General features: G+C 39.3%; 1 protein-coding gene across 1 annotated transcript in view; it reads left to right on the forward strand.

Annotated features, from left to right (window-relative positions):
* The window catches only part of CDK5RAP2 (CDK5 regulatory subunit associated protein 2), a 69,152-nt gene that overhangs the window by 23,251 nt on the left and 33,865 nt on the right, over window positions 1-12,036 (forward strand). The window contains exons 15-19 of the mRNA XM_062505569.1: window positions 1,083-1,180; window positions 4,063-4,193; window positions 5,762-5,877; window positions 7,334-7,462; window positions 11,518-11,613. Of these exons, the coding sequence (XP_062361553.1) occupies window positions 1,083-1,180; window positions 4,063-4,193; window positions 5,762-5,877; window positions 7,334-7,462; window positions 11,518-11,613 (570 nt within the window). The remainder of the gene's footprint in view (window positions 1-1,082; window positions 1,181-4,062; window positions 4,194-5,761; window positions 5,878-7,333; window positions 7,463-11,517; window positions 11,614-12,036) is intronic.

Genomic DNA, 12,036 nt, shown 5'->3' on the forward strand with positions numbered 1-12,036 from the left:
TCCTTAGGAGTTGCAGCTGGAATAATAACAGCTGCTTAAAACTCCTGGGTGTGGGTTTCTTCCTTGTTAATGATCTGTTCAGTAATGATTTAGTATCTCTTAAGAGTTCCCTTAGCTGAAATTCTCCCTTAGCTGTGGCACCTTTTTTGTTCCTCCTTCCAGTTTTCAGTCAAAATAGAAAACTGAGAGAAACAAAAATTCTTTAACAGAGGCCGAATTTGTGCCTGATATTAATCCATCTAAATTTGCTATAATATTCCAGTTATTTTTCTCTTTGGAAGTGACTGGTATCTTAGATACTTTTACATAGTAATTGCAAGAAAATACTCCATTAAATAGCTGTATTTTTTGCTTCCTGCTGAAAAAGTGACTATCTGTTTGTTTTGGAGTGAAAAAAGTCTGGGGAAATTAGAGGATCCTTACTGAGAATGTACCATTAGAGTTTGTTTTTATTCTTACAATATTAATATCATCCTTTCTGTAAGCAAGACTGCAGACAAACCTTTTTCTTTTCTTCACGTGAGTGAAGCAGCAGCTTGTAGTGTGCAGAAAACTGACTTGTGGAGTGTCTGATATGTTCATCCTTTATTTGGGGCTCAATATAATCCTTCTTGTCCAGAGATGGAACAGAATTTGCTGTATCTACTCACTCCAAAAAAGCCAATTTTATTCAGAACACAAAGAGGACTTGTTGTAAAATGTGTGCTTGGCTTGTTTGCTCTCCCTTCCCTCCTTTCCCCTCCTCTGGAATAGCTGCCTGCCAGGTTGTTCCTGGTTGTTGGAACTTTGGCAGTGAGGATGCTTTTGTTGAGGATGGGGAAAACTTCTGAGGCTGTGAGAAAAATGCTGAAGGTGTGTGATTCACTCATTGTAGGTACACAGTGAAACAGTCTTTGTCTCCTTCAACAGCAGCTTGATTTAAGGACAGTGAATGGTTCTCAGCTCTGTCTTAGGAATTGGTGATCCTGCTCAGAAAACTGGGATTTCAGCTTCTTTCACAAATGCTTCAGGACACAAGCACACACATGGTCACAGACATGAAAATTACCTCGTAAGCACAGTATGTTCTTCTTTTAATTTAGGAAAATAAAGAAGCTGAATATGAGAAGCTGCTCCTCGCTTTAAGGAAAGAACAAAATATTTATTCTACACTAGTGAAGACCTTCAAGGAGTCAGATAGGTGAGTGCTTCTGTTTTGGGGGATAGTCTGAACTCAAAGGACAAAAGTCAGAAGTTGTGAATAAAATGTGCAGCTTTGCTGGAGATTAGTTTGTTCTGGCCAGATGTTTATACTACAGCTCTCTGTAGTAGTCTCTAAAGAGAAATATTTATGTAAGTGAGTTTCTATTATCTAAATTACTTCAATGTTTCTGAAAAGGTTTCTTTTTAGATTGGAACATCAAATGAGCCCTGTTTCCATTTAGGTACCAAAGGAAGCAGCTGGAGTTTCCAGACTTAGGTGTTGTGTTTTGGCATATAGGGGTAAAACCAAATTGCAGTGAACTTTTGGGCTCTGAACCATTTGCCATTGTTTACTCCTAAAATACAGATAATGCTTATCTTAAAAGTGACACTGTGAGAATTTTGATGAGAATATAAATATGCAAGATTTAGGAGAAGGTTAAACAAAACAGAGTAATTGAAGTTTGCATAGTACACTTTCAGTGTAAAGCATTGAGAAGGGTGGCAGGAGCAAGTGGTTTTTAACCTTTTAAAATCAAAGAACACAACAATTTAGAGAGAAATCTGCAGCCTACTCTGTATCCTGTTATTGGTTGGCAGTTGAGGACGAGACATTATGATAAAATAAAGAAAATTCCTAGTCTGTAGACAAATGAAACTTAAGTATTTTATTAAAAATACACTGTTATAATTGCAAATTTCTTAACGAAGTACTTAAAACATGTGAGACCCAGCTCCTCAAAGCAATGGCTTATACCTGCCAGCTTTAGGGGAATGTTTATTGATATTTTGCAATTGGTTTATAGACCACTATAGTTTAAAAACCATAAAGAGAAGTAGCACTAGAGTAGATGAGATCTGTGTGTGAGTTAAGCACTTGGCAGCAATGCCAGCTTGTGCTTGGCCACAGCTCAGGACCTGCTTTAGATACTAGAAAAAATACTAATGAAAAGTAATGCCAGCAGTCAGATTGTGGAGAGAATTTCTGGTTTCATCTGAGGAATGGCACCTGACAGTGACTCCTGCTCTGTGGGCAGGGAGAGGCTCCACATTCTGTACAGCAATGACAACAAAGCACTGTGGCTCTGAGAATGGCTTTTCTTAGGATGTCTTTGAAATAAGGGAACTCAGAACTGCAGGAATAATCACTGAGTGTTTGCAATGAAGCTCTGTAGGATCAGGATCATGAGTCCTGCTTCCCTGATGTGGAATTTTGGAATGCATGGAGCAGTCAGTGCATGCGTGCCACAATAGCAGAGGATGCACAATGAGCTAGGGCTTGGAGCTGCTCTTATTCCTCCATCTCCCAGTTTTGGGGGCTGAAATGAGCTGGAAAATTCATCAAGACCTGAATGCCAAACTCCTGGGGAATGGGTAAACAAGGCCTGCAGATACACAGATGAGGAGCCTGGGTTTGATTGCCATCAGCAGTGACATGGATTTGGGGCAAACATCTGTTTTCTTGCTGACATCTTCTTTCAGGCATTATTTATTTTAAGCAACCTGGGTGATTATTTTTCAAAATGAGCTACTGGGTGTCAGGACCAAGACATTCCTTCTCTCTCCAAGAGGGGAATCAGTGCTTGTTCTTATAAAACCTTGAACTCATGAAACGGAGAAAATGTACTTACCTGGCTTCTAGTCATGTGTTGGTTTGGTTTTAATCTTTTTTTGCTGAGCATTTAAGAGAGCTTTCTCTTCAAAGAAGCTCTTGTATGAGGAAGAATTGGTTAAAGCAGTAGTTTCTTGTGCAGGAACCCCTGACAACAGCACACTTGTCAGGAGACAGACTGAGAGGCTTTTCATACATGTAGCCTTTTAATTAATGTGCATCTGCAGTACTCTGTTGTTCTCATGCAAGTATGATGTGCTTTGTGTTCCTGTACAGTCTCTCATCAGGTGGATTTAAGTTTTTTTTAAGATCCCTGAATTCTCTGTCATTTAGTGCAGTGGCTTGGAAATTCTGCAGCAGCTTAATTTATCTTAAAGCACTAAGTGAAGTAAATGTGAAAATAAATAATACAAAGAGTTCAGTAACACCCTCTTATTTATGTTTTATTAAATCAAATTTATTTCATTTTATTACAATTTCAGGTTAATTTATTTTCAGCTCTTTAAATCTTTTTACAGATTGATCAGAACTGCCTTGTTGATGTAGCTGAAGGGTATGGGGAAGATGTAGCAAGGGGCAGCTGATTCTGGGGCCTGAGGGGCAGCTGATGCTGAAGGCCTTCAGTAGAAAGGTTGCTTAAAAAATTAATTCACCTCGACAAATTATAAATTTTAAGTTTGGACATTTACACCTCATTGTGGTAATTGAGGCAATTGAGACAATTTAGAACTCAAGAGGTCTTTTTACAGACTGTAGATACATGAAGAAATAAAACAGTTAGTTGTGTCTGAGTCTTATTTTCAACTGAAACAGGATTTTTTGATATTTTTCTGAAGTGCAGCATTAGATTATCTGGTGTAGCTCTGTGGCAAGGGAACAAAGTTTCCATGGTCACCACACAATGGAATGCACAAAGCCATCAGCATTATTTTTTCTGGCGTATTTTTTAGAGGTTAGTAATTTAGATTTTCCTTAAAAAGAACTGCTCAGAAAGAGGCAGGTAGAAGAGCTCTGTCATGGGGAAGCTGACTTAGGCAGCACAGCCCAAAAGAGCAGGAAAGTGCTGTGTATGTAAACATTTAATCTCCTCTTTCTATGCAGGGATTTGCTTCTGCTTATGCATCAGAATGTTGGAAGTGTGGGATGAAACCCAGCCATGGGGAATGGGAAATGGGCTCTTGGTGCAAGCCTGGGTGGAGAAAACACCAGTGCACACCAAAATGTTTTGAATTGAATCTCAGGGATTTATTTGTCCCTTTTTTCCCCAGTATAAATAGCTTGCAAGTGGAACTGAACAACATTTTCATGTTGAGAAAACAACTGGAAGAAGATGTTTTAGGTAACAGGAATTTGCAGAAGATTTTACAAGATCAGATTAAGGACATGAAAAACCACAAAGGTTTGTATCCATGCCCAGCCCAACCCTCCTCTTGCACAAAAGAAAAGTGGTTTTATTATAGTCACTTTGCTGGCATGGAGAAAAAATATTTAAGAGGAAAAAGGTTTGAAAAGATTTCTTCTTGACTTTTCATACTGCAGATGATTTGGTGGATTGGTAACAGAATGTCCTGGAGCAATCAGGGCACATACAGAGGGACAGTTTCTCTCTTTCCATGCAGCAAATGTTAGAAATTCTATGGCAATTCTACTGCAGGGATCATTTCATGCTGCCTGCAGCTTTGTACCCACAGAATTTACTGTTTTCCACAAAAGTCACAGATTCCTGACTTGGCCATGGGATCACTTTCTGACCATGGGGTGTAATTGCTTCCCAAAGAGCTTGTGGCTCAGGCACTGGTAACCTTCATCCTCACAGAAGTATTTCCAGAGAAAGAAAAAATACCCAGAAGTTTTGTTACTTAGTAATTCAGAAAAAGTAGAGCTTTTAAATATAGCTTAGCTTCTGGGGTTTTTTGCTATATGTCTTGGGAGGTGTTTTTAGTATATTCTTAGATATAGAAAATAATAATATAAGTGGGTATCATATAATAGTTTACTGCATATGCACAAGATGTTTCTGTTTTATCCCATAGGGGATATATAAATAACAGTAAAGCCTGTTCACTTCCCCTTTCAACTTAGATTTTCAATTTTAGCATCACTTGACAGCTCTGATAAGTGACAAAAGGTAAACTTCAGCTGTTTCAGGGTTTCCAACCTCAAAAGCCCAGAGATAATCAACAACCAGGGTGGGCCAAAGGGTCTTGTGGATACTCCAGGGTTCTCAGGAGCTCTTGTGTTGAGGGTGAGGCTGGTGGGAATAAAGGCTGAAAAATTAGTAATGATTTGTGACTTTTGGGTCCTTGCAGCAGCCACAGGATCAGTGTCAGAACTGAGAGTAGGATTTGCATGTCTCTTCTTTGTCCTAATTTAGTTATGCTTTCTCCCTACCTAATGAGATTTATTTATAGAATTGGCAGTAATTTATATTGTAAATAAACAGGTGTTTATTGAAACATAAATAATTCCTGCAGTTATAGAGGCAGTGAATAAGTAACTATGTTCAATCCAATTACTGCATTCTTTTGACCCAAAAGCAAAATAAGTTCATTAACTTTGTCTAACCTGGCTTTTTGCCTTGAGACCTTGATTTCATGCTCATAAAAGTATAGTTAAAATAGAATAACTATTCATGCCTAACTTATCCTTCCTAAAAATTATTTCTAATTGTAATGCTAAATATGTAAGTTATAATTCAGAATTACATTCAAACTCGTCCTGATAACCACAGAAAATACAGCCACAGAAAATGCAGCATGTCTGTGTGACAGAAGCACAAAGAAATATGAGGACAAAATTTTTTTCAATTAAACAGAAAGCTTATTTTGGGAATAAAACATTCTAACTCCTGCCTCCCACAGACTTGCTGGAAGGTTCTTGTATTAGAAAAGTCCTGTGTATTCTGTGCTGAGTTTTCCTGCAAATGGGAGTTTCTGAAATAACGTGTGTCCTTGGCTGTTTTGGCAGAGGAAACACTCTCTTTCTGTGGAGATCAAACATCTTATATGAGTATCTGTTTAGGAGAACAAGACCATTTAAGCCTTCAGATAGACCATCTGTCTCTGGAAGAACTTAAAAAAAAGGTATTGATCTTTTTTATTATTTACTGTTCCTAATGGCTTAGTTCTGCTTTGTTTATAGTTTTGTGTCTCTCACAGAAACATTTATTTAGGTACAGTTGGGTCGTTCTGAAAGCATTTGAAGCTCTCATCTCTGTGGTTTGTGACCCACCTTTTATGAACTATTTAGACTTTGTTAAAGTCCACTGAGTGGACTTCAGAATCAGCTGAAAGATGAGTAATTTGCAGCCAGGCTTTTGTGGTATTGGACACCTGGACTAAAGGTTTTGAGTCAGTACCATGTTTCAGACATCATTTACATCAACTCCAAAGAAAGGTCTTGCACTGAGCATCCCACAGTGTATATTTCATGCACCTTCATTAATCATGGAGATGGTGGTGTCTATGTTTATTCTGTATAGCACATTCCATCCCAGGACTTGCAAATTTTTTGGTAAATAGGGCATGTTATAAAATAACCCTGAGATGAGTTCTCTATTCTGTGTAAGGAGAACTGAAATTCATGGAGATGAAATGTGCAGACCAAACAATAAATCAGTATTGGAGTTCAGAAACTTCTTCTCTTTCTCCTGATCCTGTGCAGTGACATCTGATCCATGCACCAGTTTATGATGAGGAATAATTTTGAATATGGTTGGGTGGAGATGAGCATAAGTGAAGTTTTTCTGTTTCTCAGGGACAGCTGAATTGTAGGCAGGTGCTCATGCTCTGGAGGTGGGTACTCTGAAGGAAGTTTGTCTTACTCTGAACAGGTGTCCCTAAAAAAGCCCCAGATTGTGTCCCAGTGCCATTCTGGGGCTTCACCACTTTTATCTCTGAACATGTTCCCTTCAGAAGGCTCAGTGACACTCATTAGCAAAAGATATCTATAAGTAATTTCTTTTTGGAAAAAGGGTGTGACTGAAAGCTGACCTGGTTTTCCAAGTTCATGGGTCTGATAAAAAGATTTCACCTTTTTCTCCAAACGTTGCCTTCTTGATACATTTCATGGCTTTGTGGTCATGAGAGTTCTGTACCCAAGTGCCCAATCAGATTGTGTTTGTGAAACTGCTCAGAATGAGAGTGGCTTTAAAGGGGTTTGCAGAGGGATTCAGCTTGTTCCTGAATGCTGCTACTTTCCAGTAATGCTGTGTTTTCTTGCATTAAATGTTTCATCTCAAATCAGCTGTTCCTTTGAGGTGCCCTCAGGTTTGTTCTTGCTACTGAGTTGTGAAACCTGTTACCTAAACTTGATAACTGAGGTGAACTGCAGTGTTCCAAGTGAAGGTGCCTTGAACACTAATTCACAAATGCAGAAACATGTTTCCATCTAGGGAGATGAACACAGGAGCAGATACACAAACCCAGGCTTCCAGCTCTGCAGTTTGCATCTACCAGGAGATTTATCTGAGATTTATCATTTGTTTTCCTACTAGTTTGGATGTTACCAGTTCTGCTTATTCTTCCTTTGGTTATTTAGGTTACTGACCTGCTCCTGATGGTCAAAGAGCTGCAGTCAATTAATCAAGAACTTAAGGCAAGACAGTCTGGATGTTGCACAGAGGATTCTCAAGGGAAGGAAGCACTGAAAATACTAAACCACAGAGAGGTAGGCTTTCTGTTTTAAAGTAGTGAGTCTGATTCTCACATTTAATCTGCCTTGTGGAGTCATTTACATCTGTGCAGAAGGAGTGTAAAACCCTTGGGGATGAGGTTGCTAATTCCTTATAATAACTTTTGAAATTAATGATGTAAACAACTTTAACATGTTAGCACGACAGAGAGGCAGCTCAATGCAATGTTCAGTTATGTGTCAGTTGATTTTAGGGAAGCAACATACTCATTGAAATATTAATTTGATCTGTGATCTATTTTTTTTGTCAGTTGAAAGGGAGGGAAGTAGTTAATTTTACAAAGAAAGCAGTATCTTAAAAAACATTTTAGTTATTTCTGAAAATCTGTTTTCTATTGCATAGTCATTCTCAGGCTGTGTCTAATTATTTAAGAGTTTCCTTCAGATCTCTGATGCATCTTCAAAATACGAGGGTTCAGTGTAGCCAAAAATCAAAGAACAGAACTTCAGGTCACCTAAACATGTGGCTATTTCTTCATATAGAATAGAGAAGTACTTGAAGAAGGGGTCAGCACTGTAGTGGGTTGCTGAGAGGTGCAAGGAAATAATCCTTGCTGGGTGTTTCATTCAGTTCCCCAAAGCTGGGACTGTTCTCAGCTGTGGGGAAGGAGAGGCCTTGGCAAAATATTTGCACTGAGAGCATTTTGGGTGCTGGGTCCCCACGTGTGTGGGTGGTCAAGGTTGTTCAGGAGGTCCTGGGTGACAATTCCAGCTTGGAAAGTATTACTTGAAGGAATTGTTTGGAATGTGGCTGGTGGTGCTTGTCTTTATGTTCCTTTGTGGCTTTTGCTTTCAGTTCCATTGTTGTGTAGAAGGTATTGAAGAGGAGGGAAAAAATATAAAAGGAATGATGATGGGCTGGTACTTTGTGTCTTGAATTTCTGAATTAAATTCAAAAGAACAAGATTGGAAATGGTTAGAATCAGTTACACAGAGGACAAGAACTGGGACTGTGGAATTAATGATTTTTCTGCAGGACTCAGGAAAAAAGCTCCTGTCTTTTCCTGGATGTGCTGCAGGTATACTGGGATAGTCATAAAATATTTTTGCTTCTTCAGTTTTAAGACATAGTCATGCTGTCTTTAATTGAAGTATATTTTAAATTAGAAACAGACCTTTAGGTGTACCATGGTTTTATTGAAATGGTGAATTTAGGTGTCACTTAAAGGTTTGCTGGGCAATCCCTGTCCAGGTACCTGCACTCTCTGTAATTAACATTTTTAGCAATTTGTCTCGTCATCCTGCAGAGGGCTCTGCATCCCCGTGGATGCCACAGTGGATTCCAAAGGAATTCCTGTCCTGTGCCAGGATTATGGTGACAGGATGCTGTGTGCTCCTGCTTTTCTTGACATGGCAGGTGCATACAGGGCTGCTCACTGAAGAAGCTACAGAATCAGATGTAGAATGACAAAGAGTGAAGCTTTCTGTAAATATAGATAAACCTCAGTATTCTAGGAAAGGAAATAGGAAAGTTAAATATGGATTTTAATCAGTGCCAGAATGACTGTAGTACCATAGAGCTCAAAAATGAAAGGATCTTTAGTTAAAAGTTTTTAGTTCAAAAGCTATCTTTTTATCAGGTGTGGCAATAAATGGCACCCTGGATATCAGGTTATGGGTGGGACATCAATGTGTTTTGCATATTAACAGCCACTCTCAAAACCCCCCCTTTTTTGTATTTTTTTTGAGCTAGAATTTGTTGGCAGGTAGTGCTGGGAATGACACTGAGATCTGTGCTATAAGAGGAATTTGGATATGCTTGGGAAGAGGAATCTTCCTCGGGTTCTAAAAATGCTCCCATTCTGCTTTTCCTTCCCAAAAGCAGAGCACAAATCAGATGAAAGTGCACGTTGGTGCCTCTGCAGGGTCTGACAGCCCCTTGTGCTCTGCTCTTGGCTCCTGTCTGTGCTGGGAGGGACAAGGGGGAGAGGAAAAGGTTGTTTTTGTGCTGTCCTTTGAACATCTGCCTTCTCAGAGAGGAGCAGCCTCAGTGATTTCAGCCTTCAGGGCTCTGGGGAGCTTTGCAAACCAAGCACATCAGTGCTTCATTTAGGAAAAACATTCTCCTGGTTCTCAGTCTCCATGGAAATACTTTATAACAGGCAGCTCATTTTTGGTAGACTTATCTTTCTGGCCTTAAGACAATTACTTTCATTTAATATTTTGTTGCACATTAGGTCATATTCCTTAGAGTACAGGACTTATCAGCCTCTCAGACACAAGACCATAAGATCAGGCTCAGCCTGCAGTGATTTATTGTCACAGTGTATTTATAACCTGTTGGTCTGATGTAGTAATTTCACTAATGAATCCTCACTTATTAAACCAAATACTAACCTGGAAAAACAGATCCTAAATAATGTTGTCCCATAAAAGTAGTTGCATTGCATGGATAAGTTACATGTGCAAATAAGTTTATTTTTTATACATAAATGTAGGATTTGTCCTGAACCTACACATGGAAGATTCAATCTAAATAGAGTTTTTTAAAAAATAGTTAACATTATTGGACTTTTGGTGTCCCATAATTACAACAATTTTTTTTGTAGTGCATGCCCTTGCTATATACCCTAACCACCTCTGTGTTTTTCACCAGCTTTCAAATTGTCTTTATTCTATGTTGTCCTAGAAAACCAAGTCTGAGTGAAAACACTAAGATAAGTCAAACATGACTTGGAAGTAAGTCAGTTTTCCATATAGAAGTCTAATTGTAAAAGGCAAATATATTAATACTCTGTATCATCCAGTTTCTGCCTTTTAAAATTCATACCTCAAACCATTAGATTTGCTTATACTGCAAGGAGCTGGGAGATAAAAGTGGTTTTCTCATGAATTTCATATATATATTTAATAAATATATTTATATATGCATACATTCAATGCATACTCAATTAAAAAATCAAAATCAAGCCCCATGCATGCATTCAATTCCCAGTGTTCTGAGGAAGCAGAAATAACTCTGTCCCATGCAGCTTGGAATCCTCTGTGTCAGGGCTGTATCCTACCTATGGATTGGGTATTTCCAGAGGAGGCCATAGAGATGCTCCAAGGGCTGGAGCCTCTCTGGAGCCAGGCTGGGAGAGCTGGGGGTGCTCACCTGGACAGGAGAAGGATCCAGGGAGAGCTCAGAGCCCCTTCCAGGACCTAAAGGGGCTCCAGGAGAGCTGGAGAGGCACTGGGAAAAAGGGATGGAGGGACAGGACACAGGGAATGGCCTTAAGATGAAGGAGTGCAGGTTTGTTGGGATATTGTGAAGGAATTGTTCCCTGGGAGGGTGGGCAGGCCCTGGCACAGGGTGCCCAGAGCAGCTGTGGCTGCCCCTGGATCCCTGGAAATGCTCAACAGCATCCAGCAAACCAGAGGGATTCTGCTGCTGCTCTCAGTGATGCTCATGTCGGGGACTTGGGTGCAGCTCCTAAAGAAGCTGAGTCTTCCTCCTCCTCTTTGCTCAGGCAATGAGAGTTGGGTTGGGTTCTGGGGCAAATGGGGAGTAAAAGATGATTTGGCACCGTTTGCTACAAATGGGCAAATTTAGGCATAGACACAGCAGATTGTAACCTTCAGTGGCACAGTAAATCTTTCTGGTGTACAGCAAGCCACATGTGCTTAGTTTTAAAAGCATCTATTTCTTGAATGCTGGAGAAGAGCCTAAATTGTGTAGCAAATAAAAATAAATTCTGGAAATTGGAAAATAAAATAGGCAGAATGGGGACACGACTGAGGATACAGAGTTCCTTTGCCACAAGAGGTTAAATGGTTTTTATATGTTCTATAAATTCTGAGGAGGAAGGGTTAAATAAAAAAGAAGGAATGTACAAGGTAAAGTTTCACTTTATTTGATATGAGTCATTCCTGGGGTTTATATTAATTTTCTTTGATCTTGTTGAAGGAATCTAATTCAGTGTTTGTTACTTTGTATTACAGGCTTTTTTATTTTTCTTTTAAGACATATCACTGACTTATTTATGCACGTTTCATATCACAGTATTCTTTTTGTGCTACATTTTCACATCATTCCATACTTTGTGTAGTGTCTTGAAACAACAGAGAAGCCTGTGATGCAGCCTGAAGATGGTGACAATGACAGGAAGGTGCAGAACAGTCAGTTTTGTGAGAGGGTCAGTCAGGTAGGAATATTCTGGTACAGTGCTCTCTTCTCTGCATGCCTTTAAATGTCTTCATTTTTATAGAACATAAAGTCTTTTGCAAACAAAACGTGCTTTTCTTGGTATCTGATTTTGCTTTCAACTGTTATCCTGAAGATCTGCTTGAAGCTTTTTCCTGTATTTCTCAGCTGGTTTTGCTTTCAGGAGTGCTTTCATTGTGGACCTTGTTGTTTGTTTGAGTACTCAGAGTCACCTTGAATGAGGAGGATAGAGAGTCCCTTGAAATTGTGTTTCTTTACATCCACACAGGTTGATCTCCTGCCTCCATTGCAGTCAGGCCTGGAGTACAAACTGTGTGAGATTCACCTGCTGTGATTGAGGAAAAAAATCCTGTAGATCCTTCTTTAGGGTTGAAATGCTTGATGGCTTGGTAAATTGTAAACT

Source organism: Cinclus cinclus, chromosome 19 (assembly GCF_963662255.1).
Source record: "Cinclus cinclus chromosome 19, bCinCin1.1, whole genome shotgun sequence".
Taxonomy (NCBI): domain Eukaryota; kingdom Metazoa; phylum Chordata; class Aves; order Passeriformes; family Cinclidae; genus Cinclus; species Cinclus cinclus.